This window comes from Phyllopteryx taeniolatus, chromosome 10 (assembly GCF_024500385.1).
Source record: "Phyllopteryx taeniolatus isolate TA_2022b chromosome 10, UOR_Ptae_1.2, whole genome shotgun sequence".
NCBI lineage: Eukaryota > Metazoa > Chordata > Actinopteri > Syngnathiformes > Syngnathidae > Phyllopteryx > Phyllopteryx taeniolatus.
In genome coordinates this window covers 26,191,464-26,215,115 of record NC_084511.1, presented here as the reverse complement: position 1 = coordinate 26,215,115, position 23,652 = coordinate 26,191,464, and the positions used below count along the sequence as shown (strand labels likewise).

The 23,652-nt window shown below is 42.1% G+C and overlaps 1 protein-coding gene and 1 long non-coding RNA gene across 5 annotated transcripts in view; one reads left to right on the top strand and one right to left on the bottom strand.

Annotated features, from left to right (window-relative positions):
• The window catches only part of fstl5 (follistatin-like 5), a 102,392-nt gene that overhangs the window by 2,777 nt on the left and 75,963 nt on the right, over window positions 1-23,652 (bottom strand). For 3 of the 4 annotated variants that reach the window (XM_061786851.1, XM_061786852.1, XM_061786855.1), the window contains 7 exons: window positions 20,716-20,877; window positions 19,906-20,040; window positions 13,874-13,900; window positions 13,588-13,706; window positions 10,544-10,693; window positions 8,128-8,235; window positions 5,797-5,921 (listed from right to left, as the gene is read on the bottom strand). In XM_061786851.1, coding sequence (XP_061642835.1) covers window positions 5,797-5,921; window positions 8,128-8,235; window positions 10,544-10,693; window positions 13,588-13,706; window positions 13,874-13,900; window positions 19,906-20,040; window positions 20,716-20,877 — 826 coding nt within the window. The remainder of the gene's footprint in view (window positions 1-5,796; window positions 5,922-8,127; window positions 8,236-10,543; window positions 10,694-13,587; window positions 13,707-13,873; window positions 13,901-19,905; window positions 20,041-20,715; window positions 20,878-23,652) is intronic. The other variant, XM_061786853.1, reaches the window with a different exon arrangement.
• Window positions 1-23,652, top strand: part of LOC133484386 (uncharacterized) — a 70,545-nt gene that overhangs the window by 37,168 nt on the left and 9,725 nt on the right. The window contains exon 3 of the long non-coding RNA XR_009790389.1: window positions 8,078-8,220. This is a non-coding gene — a long non-coding RNA (uncharacterized LOC133484386). The remainder of the gene's footprint in view (window positions 1-8,077; window positions 8,221-23,652) is intronic.

The following is a 23,652-nucleotide window of genomic DNA, read 5'->3' as shown; positions in this document are numbered from 1 at the left end:
GACAGAGGTTCTCCACCTAAAAAACCTTAAATTGAGTTTCCAAAAAGTAGACCTTCATTATGCTTAAGAATGACACTTCATCCGGTAATCCATTGTTTAAAACCTAATAAAAAAACAAAGACAAAATTGCTAACTTTCAACAGTTTACAAATTTGTTTAACAAAGTCGATCATAGGGCTGACTTTAATGCTGAAGGCGAATTATACTGTTATTTGTAAGAATTATTGACATAACATTATGACATTATTTCTTTATTATTTCTTTATTTTATTATTACATTATTATTATATATATTATTATTACTATTATTATTACTCCTATATTAAAAATAATTATACTATAGACTGATAACAGCGTTGACTTTGAGCTAAAAGTGAACTACGCTCTATATTAACACAGGACTGACTTTGGCCAAAGGTTTGGTCACACCCTGGATTGGTCGCATTTGTTGAATTGGTTCAACCATCATAAATCACTTGGTTGCGAATGACTGCGGATATTCCAGGAATACACGTTATGGGTTTAGAGTAGTATACAATAATCATGTATTCATTCTGTAATGGGAAAATTCCAACATTTGTGGTCACATTTGGTTCATGTAAGCTCTTCCACTTGCCAGGCATAAAAAAGTCTTCAATTCAACTTCTTGAAGCCTTCAGACACCTTACTGACATTCATCCAAGTTTCAGAGTTTGTCTTTATCGAAGCATGCATCCAATTCATTTTGAATACCTATTATGCGATTCCCAAGGAGATCAAAGATCAGTATGTTTTGATCTTCAACCTCTATCAGTTGAAAGGCTCAGAATCCCAAAAGTCTTCAGACTTTGAGGATTAGGGGAATACTCCCAAACAATTTTCTGGATGCCATCGAAGTAAAGCCATTGAATAACATTAAGAACAAGAAAAATGTATACCTTGACTTTTGAGAACTGGACTGTAGACTGTAGAAAATCCATTGTCGGATTTGTAACGTGGCCCCTGATGCTCTTCAATTGAGCAACCGTCTGACCTCCATTGTCACAAGAAGACGTTGCATATGCATGTATCATTTAAAAACACACCTTTTAAAAACTCCAAAGAATCTGCTAACGGAACATTACATTCTGACGGTTGCGCGAGATATGCCTGCTTCTGACGGAGGCTAACGGGCGTCTCAATCTCGGCTTCATTTGTCATCTTTTTATGCTGTTTGAACATTCGGCAGCCAGTGGGGCACACACGGCGAGCACATGATCAACGTCGCTGTCGAGGCAATCATCGATCCACAGATTGCGTCATGTGCCGGGCGCCAGAACTCTTTATTTGTACGTGTCACGGACAGATAAGAAACAGATTTATTGGGCTGTAAACAATCTTACATGTACAGAACGCTGGTCAAATCTATAATTTCAATCATGCTTTGGGTTCGTCATCTTGGGTCTTGAGTAAAAAAAGAAATAAATAAGTGAACTAAAGCAGGGTGAACCCCCGGCTCTCGCGTAGAGTCAGCTGGGATAGGCTCCAGCACGCCCGCGACCCTAGTGAAGATAAGCGCTACGGAAAATGGATGTAAAGATGGAACGTCGCTAGCAATAGTGAGGAACTATTGGTTTGACAGGCTGGAACAATCCTTAGATCTGTGGTCCTCAAACTGGTCCCACAGTGGTCCACAGGGTGAGTTATGTCACGTCATTTAATGAAGTGCATACCAATATATGGGGACTGGCGGCAATAAAACAAACCAATTGCTCCTTAAAAGCGCTGATATGATTGTGACGCAATCACATCAATCTGACATCCCTGAATATGTGCAGCATTTGTTGTGCTCTCACGCTCTTTTCGTTGTACCGGTGAGGCAAGGCGTCTCGGAAGCAAAACTTTGTTCCTTGTTGTTAAAACGCTGCTATTGCAATAGAACTGGGCACCATGTCTTCGGAAATGCTCAGTGCAATTGAATCCCATTGCCTTCCTTTCTTGTCACAAGGGAAATGTGAAAATGATTCTACTCGTGTTGTGAGCCTTAGTGAGAATTAAAGTCACCAGTCATTGTTTTTTTTTTTTAAATACAGTCGTTAAGAGGTGTTGGAAAAGTCACCACATACAAAGGCAACACTGATTCGGCTTTGTGAAAGTACCTCTTCGCCATGTTTGTGGGAGTAGTGCACGTCAGATGGCCCCAATGGATAAATATTGATTTTTAAATAATTTTATTTGTTAACACCTTTCTATTAAATAGGTCATGAATATTTAGGTTTAATAACAAAAAAAAAACAAAAAAAATCATTCCAAACACAAGTATAGCACATACATGTTTGGAATGAAGATAATGTCATTAGCTAATGCTAATGTTTGCGTCGAAAAAACTCAATGCAGCCCTGCTGAGCTTTTGGCTTTGACATGATAATTAATGTTTCCTTGTACTCCGTTCGTTGCTTAAAATTGGTGGCTCTTGGGTGGAGAAAGTTGTAAATTACGGAAAGGTACGGAAAGTATTCAGACCCTCTTAAATTTTTCCCTCTTTGTTATATTGCAGCCTATATTTGCTCAACTCATTTAAGTTATTTTGTTCCCACATTAATGTACACACAGCACCCCATATTGACAGAAACACAAAACGAAATTGTTGACATTTTTGCAGATTTATTAAAAACGAAAAACTGGAATATCACACAGTATTCAGACCCTTTGCTCAGTATTTAGTAGAAGCACCCTTTTGAGCTAATACAGCCATGAGTCTTTTGGGGAATGATGCACCTGGATTTGGGGATCCTTTTCCATTCCACCTTGCAGATCCTCCCCAGTTTTGTCAAGTTGGAGGGTGAATGTTGGTGGGCAGCCATTTTCAGGTCTTTCCAGAGATGCTCAATTGGGTTTCAGTCAGGGCTCTGGCTGGGCCATTCAAAAACAGTCACGGAGTTGTTCTGAAACCACTACTTCGGTATTTTAGCTGTGTGCTTATGGTTATTGTCTTTTTTGAAGGTCAACCTTCGGCCCAGTCTGAGGTCCTGAGCACTCTGGAGAAGGTTTTCGTCCAGGATATCCCTGTACTTGGCTGCATTCATCTTTCCTTCGATTTCAACCGGTGGTCCTGTCCCTGCAGCTGAAAATCACCCCCACAGCATGCTGCTGCCACCACCATGCTTCACTTTTAGGTCTGTATTGGACAGGTGATGGGCAGTGCCTGGTTTTCTCCACACATGCCACTTAGAATTAAGGCCAACAATTTCTATCTTGGTCTCATCAGACCAGAGAATCATATTTCTCACCATCCTGGAGTCCTTCACGTTTTGCTTTTAGGAAACTCCATGCGGGCTTTCATGTGTCTTGCACTGAGGAGAGGCTTCCGTCGGGCCACTCTGCCATAAAGCCCCGACTGGTGGAGGGCAGCAGTGACGGTTGACTTCCTAGAACTTTCTCCCATCTCCCGACTGCACCTCTGGAGCTCAGCCACGGTAATCTTTGTGTTCTTCTTGACTTCTCTCACCAAGGCTCTTCTCCCCGATTGCTCAGTTTGGCCGGACGGCCAGCTCTAGGAAGGGTTCTGGTCGTCCCAAACGTCTTCCATTTCAGGATTATGGAGGCCACTGTGCTCTTAGGAACCTTAAGTGCAGCAGGTTTTTTTGTAATCTTGGCCAGATCTGTGCCTTGCCACAATTCTGTCTCGGAGCTCTTCAGGCAGTTCCTTTGATCTCATGATTCTCATTTGCTCTGACATGCACTGTGAGCTGTAAGGTCTTATATAGACAGGGGTGTGGCTTTCCTAATGAAGTCCCATCAGTATAATCAAACACAGCTGGACACCAATGAAGGTGTAGAACCATCTCAAGGATGATCAGAAGAAATGGACAGCACCCGAGTTAAATTTATGAGTGTCACAGCAAAGGGTCTGAATACTTCTGGGTGTGTGATATTTCATTTTTCTTTTTTAAGAAATCCGCAAAAATTTCAACAATTACATTTTTTTTCTTTCAATATGGGGTTCTTTGTGTACATTGAGGAAAAAAATGAACTTAAATGATTTTAGTCAACGGCTGCAATATAACAAAGAGTGAAACATTCAAGGGGTTCTGAAAACTTTCCGTACCCACTGTAACTGAATTGTTGTGTCACAATCTGGCAGCGGTTCGCTCTCAGACACATTTTAAGAAATGAGCAACTCGCAAAGATTTTACTTGGTTGTTTAATTTCAAACTTGATGTGTGGGCAGACACTCCAGAGACCCGACTATATGTATAAATACATTTAATATGTTTGAAGATAAGTGCGAAAAACGTGCAAAGACTGAGAATCATTTAGTACTGAATTGTTGAGATATAGCGTTAAACTCTTTTGCACCATTTCAGTTGTCCGGATTTGTATGGCATGAGTCGGTTAGCCATCAAGATAAGCCTACAGCTCCCAAAAAATGCATCTTCCCTGTGATGGGTTATTTGGGGTACGGCGTCTCTGGTGTGAGGACCGGGGAAAGTTAACTGTTTATTACGCTCGCTAGTCTGCGAGCTAACGAGCTAGTGAGCTCGCTAGACCGGTGCCTCGCTCGGTGCTGTTGTGTGTGGGTCCACATAACAAAGACACTTCAGGGAAAGTTAACCTTTTATAAACCAGCGGCGCACATTATTCAATTTATTTACATCATCCGAATTACAGTGTAAATTTAGCTTTAGCTTACATCCATTTGACAGTTTTTGCACCACTTCGGCACATAACAAGTCATGATACTAAATCGTGCTACATTTCATGGATTTTTTTCCTGTATCCAAGCCTGAATTGTATTGATTTTAAATGAGGTGTCACAAAATGGTTGAAGTTGCTGCAATCACATTTCAAATCGATCAGTGATTGTGTTGGGTGCTCGAGCAGTCCCAACTGATGGCCTTCAAACTTTCCTTCAAATCTAAAGGAGTGAACCCTATTGATTTTATATAACTACACCGTGTGTATTTTCCAGTTCCCCCCCCCCCCCCCCCCCCCCCAATTCAGCAATAAAAGGAACGTGTTTCTTCAGCTACACTTGACAGATGCTGCTTGACGTTTCCTAACAGTGGTTGATTTATGGAAGCATAAGTCATAAAATGCTCAGACAAAGCCTCGTTTTGCATTTTGACCACCGCGCCATTCATCATGATGTGATTTTGAATGCTTTGATTTGTGAACTGGGCCAAACTATCACGTAGGACATTTCTTGCATTCCCCCAAACATTTGAATGAACATCCCGCTCTGCTTGTTTGCATTGCTTGTCTCCCGCGCAATGATTGGCTCTTCTTGACAGAAGCCAAAGGCTTAGAAATAAGAACTAGCAGTGCGGTTTTACTGACGAGGTTTGACTGAAAGTCTGCTCATGTGGATACGTCTATGAATGATGGTTAAGTACACAACAATATGCTGTATGTTACATAATATACAACATTAGGCTCAATCAAATGAGATGAATACAAGAGCTGTATCATAACTTCTGGTCAGATGTTGGTTGACTTCTCATTTCCATTTGTATTTGTTATTTTTTGGGTCAATTAGCCACTGCTTGCTTCGCACAAGCAGCATTTGTTTTAGTGTGGGCTCGGAGGGGATACCCATTATCATGTCAATGCCAAAAGCTAAACAGAGCTGCACTGATTTTTGTTGCTCGGTGACGTTGTCAACACGGTAATGGTGCTGGACTCTGCCCGCCGTAATTACACCGCCTACCTGCTCTCGGCTTGACAGACAGGCGGGTAAAAGCAGGCCAGTTTGAGATGGGAGCGAACAAACCACCTCAGCGTTCCCAAGGGCGACTCAAAACCCAGAGCGTACGTGGATGATGTGTACTCGCGCACCTCACGCTGTCCGCGATCAGGCTGGCCGAGGGGATGAAGAAGTCGTCCGCCCTGTCGAAGCGTCCGCCCACCGGCTGCGTGTGCACCGTGTGGTGGGACACCCTCAGACTCGCCTCACTGATCACCTGTGGAGACATTTGACACGGTCGACACCTCGATAGAGTACGTGTGTTGGCTTTTTCTTTTGATTATTCAGACGAGTACCAGTGATGGCAAAGAGGAAAAGTTTGATGGTATCCATCCATCCATTTTCTATAGCGCTTGTCTTCATTAGGGTGGCAGGGGAGCTGGATCTTATCCCAGCGAGTACACCCTGGACTGGTTGCCGGCCAATCACAGGGCACATATATTGACAAATAACCATTCACAGTCAAACAATTTACAGCCTAAAATGAACCTAACATGCACGTTTTTGGAATGTGGAAAATAGAGTTTGATCTGGAAAAAAACATGGCAAACCCTCACTGCGACGAAGTGCTGTTAATTTATGGTGAATTTACAACATTTGCAAATCATTGTATGCTGTTTATATTTATGTTTAACATAATGTCCCAACTTCATTGGAATTGGGGTTGTAGTATTTTCTCTCAAGTCATGGGAATGGGCGCCATCTTCCCTTCACATGTCCAGAGATTATCCATCAGCATTTTACTGATGATTGAGGGCTTACGTCTCAATTTGGTGGCCAAACTTCGTAATTAATCAAACTTCTTACCGTTCTCTTTTTATTTTACATTTCTTTTTGGAGTGAGATGTGACTGTCTTAACAAAGCCTCCTCATCACTCCAACCGGAAGTGTCCATCCAGAGTTGAACGAAGACGGACAAGTTATTTATTTTTCATATTTTAATATTCAACCACTGACATATTGCTCAATTTTTGTTTGTTTTTACGGGCACTCATCATCCGTGATCGAGGATACGGTCGAGTACTCACTGTTGGCTTTCTTTCTCTCCCTCTCTTCTCACGTATACGTGTGCTAGACCTGTTTCTAGGCTAGACTGCTCTGTTACTGTTACTGTTCTTGATGCTATTTGAATTCAGCGTCTGAGATTATGCTTATGAGTTCAGTAAAGCCTGTGATTAATGCATTTATTGGAGACAGTTTCGTCTGCATAAAGTAGATCAAAATGAGTCTATTTATGTCGAACATCTATGCGGTTTGTCGACTACAATAAATGATCTAAGGCTTGCAAAACCACTGGATCAGATTTTCGTGTGTTTGTGACATAGTTACTAATAATTCAAGCACCCACCCACTCAACTGAGGTGAACGGCAACACGGCATTTACAGGTCTTAAACGAGTGCGTCTCAGCTGCCGCCAAGCCATACAAATACAGTCTATAAAGTATACATACATTCTGTTGTTTTACCATAATGCTTAACTGCAGGAGTGATAATTTATAATATAACAGTGGATGAAATAGCAAAGCCTGCGGTCATTGTCCACAAATTGTGAGTAGGCAAGCAATGAACATCATGCGCCGGCTATGTTGAAATGAATGGGAGCGGAGGACCAGCCTAGCCTCAAAATACCGCCCCCCCGCTTTTTATTTTCATCCACGGCTCCTTTCAGCTCATGTTCCCCATGAGCGGGCCAACAATCCAACGAGCACTTGGTGAATTCTGCTTCACCATGATAGTAAGACCTAAGTAACCAAAGGATTCAAACACGATGTCGTTATGATCGCTTGGGTGCCACAAGACGCCGCAATATCACCAAAGCGCCAATCAGAGCAAAGGTGTTTTCCGTATTTAAATTAGGAATAACAGCAGTCTATGAGTGAAAAAAATAAAATTTACATAGTGTTGTGAGACTGGCGGAGTGATCAAGCTAACTGTTGAGTTCAGTATGTTTTGTTGTTTGTTTTTTTCTGGCGTTGGCTACAGGCCACAGTAGGTGTGTTTTGTTGTTTCACAGTGAACCCTAAAATTAACGAACTAGCGTCTCCCGTGGTGATTCGAGACGCTTCAGTATTATTAAAATCTTATACTTACCATATCATTGAGCAGTGATTTGAGTCAAGCACCGTCTTTGTTCTTTGCTAATATGATAACTCAAATACGAATGCCTTGAAATACCTAGAAAAACCTAATGAAATGCAGATAATACTTTTTGTATGTTATGAGCATGGATACAAGCAAATCAATGGTGCATATTATACAAAGGTAGAAGGGAATTCCTCATTTTAGGGGCGCGCATTATACATGGGAAATTACAGTAGTGCCTGATCTACATGTGTTTTTATACCAATGTTACTTGTTTTCTCTCATCCATAGGAAAAAAACCAAAACCTAAAATGGACGCTGGAGCTTTTCCTTTCCTTTACCTGCAGTGTGGGGAAGCTCTTCTGCCTGTCCCCCCAGCTGAGGATCCACACCTGGTCTCGAGACTTGACGTAGTGCAGCTTGACGGGATACGGGTCGGTGCTGACCGTCTGTAACACACACACACACACACACACACACACACACACATACACACAGCTTTTGATTGTAGAAAACGCAGCGTAGCTAAGGGAGACACACAGAGGTCTATTTGTTATGGAGTATTCTTCTCATCCCGCTGTTGGGAGAAAACAGGTGTTGCGGTTTGTTGTCTTCCTCCTGACTACTTTCGCATCCAAAAATATCTCACGCTGTTGATTTTCTGTCTCAAGTTCGCATAAATTTGACATTTTTATTCAGATATAGTGAAGCCCCTGCTAGTCGCGTTTTGTTATTTATGAATTTACCTAGTTGCATTTTATTCTGTCGAATCGATCCTCAGCTATTTGCTGAATAACACCCCTTTTCTCGGCTGATTATTTTTGGTCTTTCTGTAAAAGAGGACGGCAAAGCCCTGCCTAATAAGAGAATAGTAACTGGTGTAAAGGAAGTACAGTCTGTTGAAGCGATACATCTCAGCTGTTCTAAAATCTTTTTTTTAAATATATATTGGGGAGGAGCTAAGTTGAGCCTGGGTTACTAGCTAAGAATGCATAAGCGAATACATCTTCTGTTTGGACACCGATGTGACAATTTTGTGGGAAATTTTGCATTTGCTATCAATGTTTATGGACATGGTCCTCCCTATATTTGTACTGTAATAGACACTACTGCCAGGTACATGACTGGAGAGGAGTATCTACTGCATTAGCCCCCCCCCCCCCCCAAAAAAAAACATTTCCTCTTTATTCCCCATCTCTATTTTCTTCACTTCGTAGCATTTCTCTTGGCTGCACATGAATGTGGATGTTATTTTTGTCCAATCAGATTACGGCTCCTCTGTTGCTATGTCAATCTAATCTGCCCCGGGACTTCAGAATCAGTAGTTTGCTGATGTAATTTAAACTAAATTAGCAATGGGACTGTTTTTTTATTTATTTATTTTTTTTAAACAATCATATTTCATACATTCGACAAGCAAAACACATCTGTAATGAGCTACACACATTAATACATTTAATAGTCAGCATCTCTGGTGCCATATGTATTTTATTTACATTTTTTATTATGTAATTAGATAAATATTGATTCGGATTTGCTCCAGAGGATGTTCGTGGCACAGTTGCATGCTGTTACTGTATATAACGTTTTGCATAGTATTGATGGTTTCTCTAATTGGGACGTGATGGTGGTGGTGCTAAGAGGCGCATTAAGTCAGAATGCACGGCCTGCCCCCTGGAATCAACCAGCATCTAGGATTTTATTATTCATTGATTCCCGTTCTGGGTAGTGTTACATTGCTGGTGTCATCACTTTAGTACAAAACGAAACTACAGTAAAAGTGTGTGCTAGTGGAGGCAGCGGGAGGTTCAGGTGCTTTAATTAACAGCTGCTAATATAACGCGGTGGAGCTCAACCTCCAGGCGGCCTGAATAAATGAGCTGCTGACAGTTTTCGGGGGAGCTCAGCCTGCTTAGCGGCGACTGGGAGGCTCTCCTCCCCCCGTGAGGCCGCCGAGGCGTAAACAGCCATCTGCGGGGGATGCGAGACACGCCTAGAAACGCCACCGACACACGACGGCACTCACAGCCACTTAGTTAAAAAACGACAACAACAAGCATGTTGGATGCTACTTTGAGTGGCAGCCTTAATGGAAAAAATTAAAATAAAAAGTCTCCCAGGGAAGGAAAAAGGCCTTTTTATAACAAGTGTGATGGCACCATGTGTGACTGAGAAGGGTCACAATGAGGTTGTTGGGAAAAGAGAAAAAAAAAAAAAAAAAAGCAAAACGTGCAATTAATCCTTCAATGCTCATAAAACTGGGGACTCCGAAGGTATAGTGTGATTGTCACTCGTGACGGAGGTTCGAGCGTCGACGTTTTGTTTAAATTCCAAATCCTCCAACCTCGGGGTTGTCAAACTGTAGCGCTTCCACTGTACAAAACAATAGTATGTCATAATAATATATAACATAATAACGTCATAAAAAATATATATATAGCTTCACCGATAATATAATTCTATCAATAAAATATGTCATAAAACTAAATATAATGAACACATAATGTAAAAAATTATACGCTTCTTATATAAAAAAATTTGAAAAATATAAAAAAAAACAACTGGTATGGAAACTGGATAAAATTTTACAATATACTAAAAAAATAAAAATTGAATGCATTCTGTTGCAGGCGAAAAACCTCGAGTTAGCATTTTTGCTAAATGATGCATTGGCTTATTATGTTTGACTGCATACCAACTGTTTAACTAGTGACATGAATTCATGTTAATTGCGTGTTAATATGTAAATTGAATTACCTGGACAGCCTTCTGCGACTGGACGTCCACGATGAGCACACGGTCCAAAGTGGGCTGCGCGGCGTATATAAATTTGTCCTTGACGTTGACTGCCGCTGACCACACACAATTCTGCACCTCGTCGTCTTCTGAGGTGGGACACACTTCCTCCTAGAGGAAGAGAGACACACACACACAAGACAGTTGGCAGTTACCTTATCAACAGTATTCCTGTTTGTTCCTCGTGACGAATGAGCTTTTTTTTTTTTTTTTTTTTTTTTTTTCCCCCCACTCTCCTTTCTTTCTACCACATAATCCACACAACAAAGCCTGCACGTTCCCCGGATGTTCAGCCTCCAGGCCTTGGCAGCTATTCGCCTGGCTGGCCGACGTTGCTATCCTCTGCCCAGCCGTCTGTTCCCGACTCTGTGGAGCGATTTAGAGCGGCTGCCGGCCAGGAGAGATGAAATAAAAAGGCTCCGGGGTGTTGGAATTAATGCCTCATGTGTGTATTTATAACCGCAGAGGCAGTGCGGTGACAGGTACCTTCACCTGGCCAGCTTGTCTCGGTTAAGAACGGGCATACAACGCTCTTGTCCTCTGTAGTAGGCCAGTAAATCTACACTGGTACTAATGTCATGACTTATGAACTGTAGCAGTAGATGGCAGCTAGTGCAAGAAGCTAATGTAAGTGTAGGAGTCTACATCAGTGATCCTTTTCAAACAGCGGGTGACACCCGCCGCAGAAGTTCCGAGGCAAAGTCTTTTGTTCATCAAAATCTGTTCAATACCAACATAGCTGGCAGCTGGTGTGATAAGGTAGAAGTCTACATTTATACTTGGTCTGAGATCTTGTCAAACATCACAAACAGGTGGTCTCAAATGTACGACAGCAGTTACATAAGGTCAAAATCAGTCCTTTGTCCACCAAATGTTAATACCAACATATGGCAGCTAGTGAGAGAAGATAACGTAGGAGTCTACGTTGTCACTTTGTGCTCCTAGTCAAATATCACAAACAGATGGACTCAAAGGCACTGGCTACAGGAGTCACACATCCAAATGAAAGTAATTTGTTCACAAGAAGTTGGTCACGACCACATCTGGCTAGCAAGCCAACAACAGGAATGGAAGCTAGAGAGAAGCTCACATTCTTGGAAGCTGGATAAGGAGAATCGAGTCAGGTTGCTACAGTGGATTCTTTTTTTTTTGTTGTATATTATTATATATTTTGAAATACTTACAGGAAAAAGTTATTTCTTTGTGATGTTTATAATTGTGAAAGAAATCTGGTTTTTATGTAAATCAGTTTTGTCTGGGTCTGTTTTATATTGTACATTTATAATCTTCAATAAATATCAAGTCATATAAAATATTGACAATCATATACAAAAAGATGCACTCAAATGCACGACAAGAGTCACAGATCTAAATCAGTCATTTTTCCCCACATGAAGTTCATCACTAACAAGGCAACATGATTGGAAGCTAGCTATAGCAGTCGATATTTTCACTCAGGGCGAGCCAATTCTTGTCATACAACACAAACAGGTGCACTCAAATGTCCAACAGTAGTCATCGACGATCCAAATTAGTCAGTGGCTCTAAAAAGATGGATACACTTTTACCAGCAACAGCCTTGTTGGTGCAGCTGAGGTGTGAACGGAGGTGGCTGCTGCGTCCCAGCACATCACATCACATCACATCACATCGTGTGGGCACGTGTGCGCCTGAGTTAAATATGCTTGTTTTTGTTCTGTGTGGAATTCCCTGGACAAGCCACCAGTTTAGATTATTTTTGTTTGGAATTCATCAAAATCCTTAGTGCACTATTTACTGGTCTTATTTCCTCATCTTTGTTGCTAGATTCAAACAAACAAGACAACTCTTGATTATGTAAAAACAGAAAATATTGCCATTCTACCAATGTAGCATTTATAAAAAAAAAAAAAAAAAAAAAAAAGGAAAGCAATTTTGCGTCGCCCTCACGTCATGATACACAAGTTCACTCAATTCATGTTTCCAATTGAAAATGGCTATGGGGACTGATTATTATTTTTTTGCTTGCTTCCCATGGCAAATCCTTGAAGTGATCCTCAAACTTTGACTCCATGCGCCACCTAAATTCAACAGCAAAGACAAAAAGCTTAGCAGTTTAGCGTTGCCTATCCATCCAGGATACCTTCTTTACATTGGGATCATTGGGGGAATTCCATAGTCGGAGATAGTCAAAGTATGAGAGGGATAGAATTCGCCCAAAATAGCTGCTTCAAACCAAAGGCAGAACGTGTTTAATTTTAGGCATGTCCTTGAGACTTTTCCGTACATACTGTCATATACTCTCTGCTAGGATGAAGGGCAAAGTTTATAAAACCAGCCATGATGTACGGATGGATTCGAGACAGTGGCACTGAAGAGACAACAGGAAGCAGAGCTGGAGGTGGCGGAGATGAAGATGCTGAGGTTCGCTCTCGGAGTGACCAGGTTGGAGGAGAGGAAGACCAAAGAGAAGGTTGATGGATGTCGTGAGGGAAGACATGAGGGCAGTTGGTGTTGGAGAGGAGGATGCAGGAGATGGGCTTCCATGGAAAAGGAGGACGCGCTGCGGCGACAAGCCCAAAGGAAAAAAAGACTTTCATGATAGCCATAGCTACCCAATTTGGTGTCGATCGATTAAACTTGTCCGTGCCCGAGTTCTTTTTCCCTAGTTCGTCAAGTATGAACCCTTGGAATTTGCCCAAAATGGCTGCTTTATACCAAAGTTGATGACTTCTTGTACAATTTCCAATGTGGGTTCTTGAGACGTTTCCATACGTACTGTTATGCTAGACATGTCCACCCAATTTGGTGTTGATTGATGGAACTAGTGTCGAGGGCTGAGTTTTCTTCTCTAGTAGGAGCCTGTCAAAATAGGAGCCTTTGGATTTGACCCAAAATGACTGATTGACACCAAAATGGCCGTCTTTCAGGGTCCTTGAGACATTTGAATCTATTTTATTTATCTATTCTATCTGATTTATCTATTTTCCCCAACACTATTGAATGGGTTTTGGAGTACATCTCACCTTCAGAGCCAGCAGTTTCTCGCTGGGCTTGATGTGCCTCTGTATCTCGCATGCCACCGGCTGGATGACTTTAACGCCGTCCTGGTAGAACACGTAGAACATGTTTCCGATACCGAGCCCTGCAACAACAAAGAACATCACCCGCCTGGTGAAATAGGCCCTGCACAATACACCATAGAGTAAATAAGGCGGCGTCAAATCATTTAATCCCTCTTGTCACAGTTGGCTAACCCTATTACAGGAATTCAATTAAGCCACTTTAATGAATGCAGCTACGGAGCCGTACCTTCATCCCGCCACAGAATGTTGGCCACTGCCAGGGAGAAAAAGACAAAGAGAACATTGAATGTTGAACGCCACAATCAATAACATCACATTTGGGAGACTTTTATAGGAACGGTCGGCAGATAATTGAGTCTTCTGCTCGGAAATAAGGATGCTTTTTCAGACGGCCAACTGTGTTTATGCTGACTGAAATCTACAATACGATTTAGCGCGAGCTTGAAATGCTAGCAAAGCAACAGACCAGCTAGGCCGCCTTGTTTGGTATTTGCCCTCTCGATGTTGCGCATGAACAACAAACAAGTCTTATTCTAAAAATGTATGTTAAGCATAGACAACCACTGTGGCGAGCTCGTGCACATTCGTGCAGCATATCCCACGGTCCTACTATACAAGTATGAAAGATCAATTCATCATCTTTCAGGCTGAGGTGATTTTGATGCATCATTAACGTTGATTAATTGCCCATCTTTCTGTTCTTAGGGGTGTGGCCTAATAATTGCTCTCTGCCAAACCGCTGCTTGTTGCAAAGTGAGTTGAGTTTACTGCCACACTACAGCACTTGTAGCTCAAATTTTCTGCTCGCAAGTCAAAGCAAAAAAAAAATAAAGATTCTTTCCTGTGTACAAATGTGATTTGGGATGAGAACAACGGCGACAGCGTCACTGTGGTGAGGAGGAGAGGGGGCGACGGCATTAGGAACTTGGTTTCCATGCAAATTCAACACTATGTCCTGAACGACGACCTTCGCTGCCTATTGTCTGCCCGTCCCTCCGTCAACCCGCTCCCATCTTCCGACACGCTGTCCAATTTGCGGGCCAATTGGCGCAGATGCTAATCTGTCCTCCTGCGCTCATTCTCCTGCAGAACGGCGCTGGGGAAGAGACAAAGCGGCGGGGCTCGGGTGTAATCTTTGCAAAAAAGCGCTTTGTCAAGTGCCCCCCCCCCTCGTGCACTCTTGCGTACCTTTTGCAGCTCATTAAAAAGCGTCACAAAAGGAGCACTGTGTCGTCAGCAAAATAGATGGCGGACAGAAAATGGAAAGAACAATGGCCTTCATGTGAGCGCTTGCCAGGGATGGAAACAAAATGGAAAAAGAGTGGAGTTGCTCGGGCACCATATTGATGCTATTCATCACCCGGGGTCGGAAAGACTGCGGCTGTTGGGCGCGTGCGAGGGGCCCATACATCAACTTCAGCGTTCATATTGCAAAAACAAGGCGGACAACGGCGGCGGGCAATCGCTTGGCTCTCGCCACTCGTAATAGCTGTTTGTCCCGGACGCCAAAGCTCGGGGACGTCATGCTCGGGGTGGGGGGGGGCGGCGGCAAGGTTACGGCTGGCACAGGACAGACCGCTCATACTACGCTGGCGGTAATTAGCTCAGTGAGGGTATAGAGCAGGTGTAGGCAAACTTTGGTGCTCAGGGGTCACATTTGATTTTTACATAGACAGATGGGCTAGGTCAGCGGCCCCAACTGCGGACCGGTACAGGGACGCTGGCCATGCGGTACTGGGCTGCACAGATAGATTTGAAGAAATCAAAACAACACCGTGTGTGCTCGCCACAAGCAAAAAAAAAAAAGAACTTTCTGCAGAATCAGCATCTCTCGCACTGGTTATCATAAAAAGGGAAAATACTAAAATATGACGCGAAAACTCCGGCAAAGCTTTCGTCGGACGGTACACAAAACACGTCTTTTCGACAGTTCATATGACATTCTGGAAGACTGATTTGGACTGCGCGGGGCAAAAAGACGAGTTGTGATTGGTTCATTGAATGGCTGTGGGCGTGAATGAAAAAGACGACAATGGGACAGATGAACGAGAAGGGAAGCGGCAATGATTCTGAAAATTCAAACCGCCACTACAACATTGTGAATTGTATTACAAAAACTGTGTAGGCCATGTAAACTGGAATGACTGATATTTGGATATCTTTAATTGTCCATTTAAAAAAAAAAAAAAAAAAGGTTTCTACCTGCTGAAATCGTTGTCGGTGGGTTTTAATGTCAAGCGCCGAGTGTACGTAAAAGTATTTATTTCACGAATCTTCTGTTGTATTATTGACAATCAGTAAATTCAACGATCATTTGTGTTCATTAAATGCATCAGCATCAAGAACATTATTAGAACGTGATTTTTTTCCATGTTCACAAAATCCCGAGGCTATGGCCGTTTCTATGCAGACTCCATACTTCGTGCAGTTGTTACGTCTTGCCTTGGCCTTTGGAACATGCTGCTTTCTGGTCTTTCCATCTTTAGTAGTAAAAAGTTACAGTTAGTACAAAATGCTGCCGCAAGACTCTTGACAAGGACTACAAAGTTTGATCATATTAGAGTGAAATTAGACCATTGTAGAAACAGTTTAAGTCTTGACTTAAGACACAAAATACAGTGTAAAAATAACACTGTGTTTTTGTGAAGTGCTTCGAGACTCTTTTGTGACGAAGGGTTATATAAACTTTATTTGACGTAAAATACCCATTTTAGCGTGTAAAATGGCTAAATTAATGCGATGAATATAATAACAGGACTCTCGACAATGTAAATGGTTGGTGGGTCAAAACAAGGAATAAACAACTTTCTCGGCAAGGGTAATAAATCTAAAAGTGGACATTTTTGCCTCGTAGAACGTGCTTTAGCGCTTCTATTATCATCAGTCATGAACAAATATCACTTTCCCGTCTTTAGTATAGTTGTCATCAGCACTGCTTTTGTTTCACAAACTGTGGGGTATACACACAGTGCCGCCACGGTACGTCGCAACACATATCGGGTGCCCTTTAAAGAAACATTGTCAAGGGCTGATTGGTGTCTTTTAAGGAAGGAAAAAAATAATAATAATAATAATTATTGTCTTCGCATCCTGGCAAACAAACTCCACATAGTAAGAAACTTAAAAATATGTGCACTGACTACAGAATAGCTCCCAGTTGTGTCTCACAGTGGTGGTCTGTGTCGTCCCCCCCCCCTCCCTTCTTTACTGCCTGTTCTGTGCAATCCAACACAAACAGCACAAATCTTCCATCTAAAACAGTTGAGCACTGAACCAAATGAGTATGGATTCAATGGAACCTTGTCTTTGTCAGTTATCTGTAGGGATAAGAGAGGCTGCCAAGCTGAAGAAAAGCATTGAATCTATTTCAATATTTTCTTAATGAGATATCTTGAATCCAATCAAGCTCATTTAACAAAGGGAAAAAAAAAGACAGGCCCATCTTCAGGTTCCATACAATACAATGCAACAAAGGCCGGTGCATTGTTTCGCTATTTAGCTTTGCAGTACAACGCCCGACGTCGTCAGCCCACTAGCTTTCCAAGACGTCGTGTTCTGCTCCCGCTGAGGTCATTTCTTATCTAACAGACCTTCACTGTGAGTCATAAAGTTTGATGGGGAGGATTTAGTGCAGTTGTGAGACCAGACGGTGGTTCACAAGCACCGATGTGCCAAAACTTTGATGAGCAGGGCTTTGCTACAGCCCGATGATGGCCTTAAGGTAAGCTTGTGATGCCTGTAATGAAAATATATAATTTTTTGAAGTGTACCATAAGCACACCAAAAGTTATTTTCAGGATTTTTTTCATGTTTGTTCTTTTTCACCTTCTCACTTGTCTGAATTTTTGGGAGCTTTTTTGGCTAAAAAAGGGCCCGGTGATGCACTTGAGCTCTCTGGCATGAGTCGGCCCTTGCCAGTTCCTTAGTAATAATAGCCTTTGCCAATTTCTACCACTACGGTGTGCAGTTAGCCATCATGCTATGCCTACAACCTGAAAAAATACATCTTCCCTGAAGTGTTGTGTGTTTTATGTTATTTGGGCTACAGTGTTCCGCCGTGTGCACCCACATGCGCGGCACGGAGTGAGGCGATGTCAAATTGGACGGCCCCGCCACCTCACGCCAGCCCACCGGCACTAGGAGCTAGTAGACGCCCGCCGGCCAGCACAGCTCCCCGAAAAGTTGCACATCTTAAAATAAGATTGTAGTTATGTAGGTAACATGCTGTGTCATGCCTCAATTTTGCAGGATCTCTGTGTGAAAAGGGGCTTGAGTGTCTCCGCATGAGTTCTAAATGCCAGCGGTTATTTGAATAATAAGTCCAGTCAATATGTCAGCAAACAACATTATTCCAAGACTACTCCACTCCAATTTGGATGCATTTTTCTAAATAATAAGGCGGGCACTAATTAACAGTGACCTTTTTATCAAATGTCACACATTCTTTGGGGGTTGGAGAACAGTTGTCAGCATGCGGTGGCGCTCCTCAGGGTAATTAAGCTTCCCAAAACACACGCATGCACACACACGCACACAGACAAACATCCCTTGCGCACCAACCGTTATTAAAGTTTAGGTGGTGGGTGTTAATGTCTCAAAATTGAATAATCGTGACGACCGTTTTTAGTGTCCCCCACGGTGTTGTCACTTATTTCACTGTTAAAAAACACAATTCACACGACTACTTTTACTTAGTAAATGAGAAAACACAAAGTTGTGCTCATGTTTGATTAGCCAGGCAGAATTTGTAAGATGGTTACAATTCTTTAAAGAAAAAATGAAGGGCCAGGCAAAACACATTTCATTTTATTTTAATGGGATTCAAATTAAACGGTCAAGCATTTCAGAAAAGCATTATCATGAAACAAAACATAACCATGAATAAATTAATGATGGTTGTTGTTCACTCATCATTCATATTTAAAAAAACAATATTTCACAAATTCTGCCAAGGTATGTAAACTTATGAGCACAACTGTACGTATATGCAGTCATACGTACCCCTGTCATATTGGAATGAAAGTGTAGGTTACACCTTTTTCATAACCACTAGGTGGCGGTGGCATATTGGAATGAAAGTGTACACCTTCTCATAACCTCTAGGGGGCAGTGGCATATTGGAATCAAAGTGTACAGCTTTTCATAACCTCTACATGACGGCATACATTTATAAAATGTGAAAGTTTTTTTTCCATTTTCCCCTATACCCATGTATAATGCGCACTATTGACTGAGGCATTTTTTTTTGGGGGGGGGGGGGGAATGCGCATTATACACGAGAAATTACGGTACTGTTTTTCTATTTGATTGTTTCATATTTATGGCCAAGAAGCAGTTATTCAAACAAATATTGACTGTGATTATGACTTTATCACGACATTAGCGTAGGTTAGTAATGGTCTATGATACGTTTGGTTGCCACCGTAGGAACGGAACTCCTTCGTAAACCGAGGACCCCCGTATTTAGATAGCTAGATGAATGCCTGTGTTTTTTTTTTTTAAATAACTATGTCTAGCTCAGGGTTGAATTGACAGGTTATTTAATTTTTGAGGGGTTAATGAATGGAGGATGTGAATTACAAAAGCTTCTTTTTCCGGGCCAGACATTCTAACATCTTATCTGTACCTGTCACAGCTATTATGCGAACAATGGACTGTGAGTCAAGACTTTTTTTTTTTTCTACTTATAATGCTTTATTACGGAGCCCCTAAAGGGACATGGGGGGGGGGACTTAGTTTCTCATCCAGTGAGTGAAATTAAATGAGTAGTAGTTGTGATGTCAATTTTCCATTCCGTTTGTCGCTAGTTTCAATGTTACTGCACCTTTGTCCTCGATATCCGACACAGTCTTTAACCCACTCGTTCAAGGCTGCTTTCCTTATAAAACAGCCAATTAAACCTATCTTTAACACCCCAGCTAATTCAGCAAGCAGGTAGCAAAGCTCTGAACAACACAATATGATATCACTGCCTCTGAAGGTCAAAACAAGTTTTCATGAGAGCCACACTCCAGTTTGCTGTCAATATAGTACGTTTGGGAGCAGATGACTTATTTTCCAGGCCTGTTAAATGGTCTTTTGTGACCCAGACGGCGACAGTCTGCTGCTAACTGGCACAAAAGATGTCGTTCACAGTGTGCCAATTGTTTGCGCTTTGTCGATGCGCTCTGCCGCTAATTTTTATTTTCCTCACCGAGGCGCCGCTGCACCGGAAATCAAGGGCGGACATTTCCATTTGAGGTCTTGACGCCGACTTACAGGTTTTGCGCGCGGAGTCCTCCACAAACAACGAGGAGATGTCCTCGTCCACGCCCGCCTGGTTTTTGGCGATGCAGGTGTAAGCGCCGGTGTCCTCAAAGCGCACGTTGCTGATGTGCACCTCGCTGCCATTAGCTGGGAAGAGCGGATGCGCAAAGGTTTTATGTTTCTCCGAGCGTTTTCCCAAAATTTGCTCAGGTTAAAATACTCCTGTAAATCACCCCCAAAGATTCAAATATGACAACTTTCAATCCTACCAAAAGTCGTGCTGGTGAAAATGAGGCAACCTTCAATCCCACCCAAAATTGTGAAGGATAAAATAAGACTACTTTAATTCTCCCCTTGTAGTTGCACAGGTTAAAAAAACTACCTTAACTCCCCCCAAAATTAACTGACTATTAATACTACTGTAAATACCCTAAAAGTTTCATAGGTTAAAATAAAACTACTGTCAATTCCCTAAAAAGTTGCACAGGTAAGACTACTGTAATACCCGTCCGTCAAAATAGCTCATGTTAAAATAAGAGTACCCTAAAATCCCCCAAAATTGCACAGGTTGAAATCAAACTAGCTCAAATTCTCCAAAGGTTACAATAAGACAACTGTAAATCTTCCGTGAATTGCACAGGTTAAAAAAAAGACCACTTTCAACTCCCCCCGCCCCAAATTTGCACAATTTATCTCATAAATCACTCAGAAATAAAAACAAAAATAAAATCACACTACAGTTTTAATTTGCGGGGTTAAAATAAACAAATAAATACATGAAAAAATAAAATAAATACGACTGGTATACTGCAGAAGTGGTACCTTGCAGGGTGAGTTGCTTGGATAGCTTGGGTGTGATGTCCATGCCGTTCTTGAGCCAGGTCAGCTGCGGGCGGGGGATGCCCTCGGCGTGGCATCGTAGGCTGGCGGTGACGCCCGGCTCCCTGGCTTGGCTCTCCGGGTACACCCGGATGACGGGCGGAACTGTGGGGGCAAAGACGGCATCACCGCAAAACGTCTTTAGGATTTACAACCTTTCCGACCTTTTATAACTCGAAGCTGATGAGAGCTTTCTGGATCTGAAACCATTTCGTCAATACGGTGCTCGGCCGCTAGCTCGAGTTCATCGATTACGCTCTCGCTGCATCGTGGGTTACTTTGTCGAATGTATCGCTGCTCTTTGCCGTGCTTTGTGTTAGCGCAAATGTTTCATGGATTTCTACAGTATAGTAATCCCTTGCTATATCACCGTTCACTTATTGCGCACTCAATGCATCCCACCTTTTTTTCGGTTACTCACAAGCACATCTCTGCTACAATTAGCTTTATTGGCTGAATGATTTTAATGTGACAGCAATGACTCACAGAAAGTCAACTGGCTCCTTTTCGTAAAAGTAAAAGACACCTTACTGAGTAATCTCATTTTATACATCACCTGGGAACACCACCACAATGTAATACTTTACGTTGACCATCAGCGAGCGCAACAGTGCCCGCTGTTTGCTCGCAGGATAATGATAACTATGTACTACAGCTTTTTGTTTCATGTTTGTACCACCGTAAGAGCTGAGCCAGGTCTGTAAACTTGCAATTTACAGTATAATTGAATAAACTATTAGTATTCCATTAGTATCACCTTTTAGGTAAGCTGTAGAGTGGCGTATTTAGAGCGCGATCAATGTTTTCGTTTGTTTCGTCGCAGCCATTGGTCCCATACGGTCGAGTGTATACAAATCATGCATATAAATGGGCGAGAGAAGCATTAGGAGGTCATTGACTTTTTTTCCCCCTGCTTCCTATCGATTTCACGCAACCTTTTGTCAGCAGGCAGACGAAGCGCGTCTAGCAGCTGACTTGACACTTTTAGAAACAAAGTCTTTACCCCGTGGCAATGGCATAACACGCATACCGAACTTCCAAGCAGCACGATACAATAATAATCCAATGCATTTATGCATTGTGTACATGGCAGGTGGATGGAGACCTGCAGGAATGGCCGCCACCGCCATCTGGACCGTCACATACTGGTGGGCTTTGGAATGACCCGTTGGCGTGTTGGCCGTCATACAGATGGGCCGCCGTTAACAATCGCAAACACAAGGCCAAGGCCGTTATGCAGTTGCAATGATGCAACCACAACCAAAAGCAGCCCACAATACTCAAGAACACAATTTGTAACTGGGTGATTTCAAAGTTTTTCCCAATTTCATGTAAAGGATTCATTTCGGCCGCCGACTGCTTCGCACATCTGCCTCACAGTTCTGGGGACCGGGGTTCAAATCCTGGCCCCGCCTGTGTGGAGTTTGCACGTTTTCCCCGTGCCTGCGTGGCTTTTCTCCGGGCACTCCGGTTTCTTCCCACATCCCAAAAACATGTGTGGTAGGTTGATTGAAGAATTGCCCGTAGGTGTGACTGTGAGCGCGAATGGTTGTTTGTTCGTATGTGCCCTGCGATTGGCTGGCAACCAGTTCAGGGTGTACCCCGCCTCCTGCCCGATGACAGCTGGGATAGGCTCCAGTGAGGAGCAGCGGCTCAGAAAATGGATGGATGGATAACAGAAAAAGTAGAAATGAAGCTTTCAGAAAGTAAAAAAAAAAAAAAAAAAATTCAATGTTTAAGAAGATGGATTTTAAAAATGGTAAATGGTTTAGCTACCTTCATGGTATAAAATGAAAAAATAAGAAATAAAAATGTACCGTAAATGAGTTTGATTTTTAAAATGACATAATATATTCAATAAATTAAAATCACAAATGTCTTTCTTACATGGAAATTTGCTCATTCTATGTAAAAATAAATAAATAAATACAAAATAATGTTCCTTTATTTAAAAAAAGAAATTATTATATCTTTGAGCATTTAGTGACTTTGAAACAAAATAATAAAGATACATATTTAGGTTTCTACATACATTTTTTAATATTTAAAAAAAAAAAAAAGAACCAAAATATGTCAGGAGTTTGAGAAGATAAGTTTAAAAAAAACTAAACCATTAGAAAACAAATAAGCAAACAAAAAAAAAAAAACAGATGCATTTTTTTTCCTGTGGTGTTTGAAACAATTTGTCCCCATGGGACAGAAATGAACTGTTCCATGTTGAAACAGTTGCCATCATGAAACATCAAATTTACTGCACTGGAAAAAGAACTTTTGTTAAGGATCTTCTGCGACCGGTGCGCTCGAGTCCCTCCATTTATGAGATGTGTACAGAGCGAAGAAAAGCCTTTTCGAGCTGGCCTCGTCTACTCGTGTATGGAGCTCTGTGCGTGAAATATATAAGACGTGCACTGCAGGCCCACTGCGACATAGCGCTGCTGACAGGCCCTTCATGCAGCTCACCAGACTCTCGTCAATCACTCAGCAAGGGCACTGTCTGCACACATACACAAACACACACACGCAGCAGGGGGTTTTTTGCTCTCCAACCGGGAAATTCCAAGCAGACACTTCGATCATCCGGAGGAGGCGGAGGCCGGTCGTAGACATGCGCTGCCAATCACAACACGCACGTTAACACGGACGCTTACACGCTCCGCCTGGACAACAGGCAGATGCAAAAATAGGAGAAAAAAAAAAAGTCAAATAAAACAAGCATACAACAATTTCCCCCAGTGGAAATAATGTAAAGGGAATTAAAAACCCTTCTTAACTGTAAATGCAATGTTTTAGGCAGCGGTTTAACATGTTTCACTGTCACGAAACTGTAAAAATACTCGGGTGGCACCAACGCCAATGTTTGCGGACCAAGTACAAGTACTA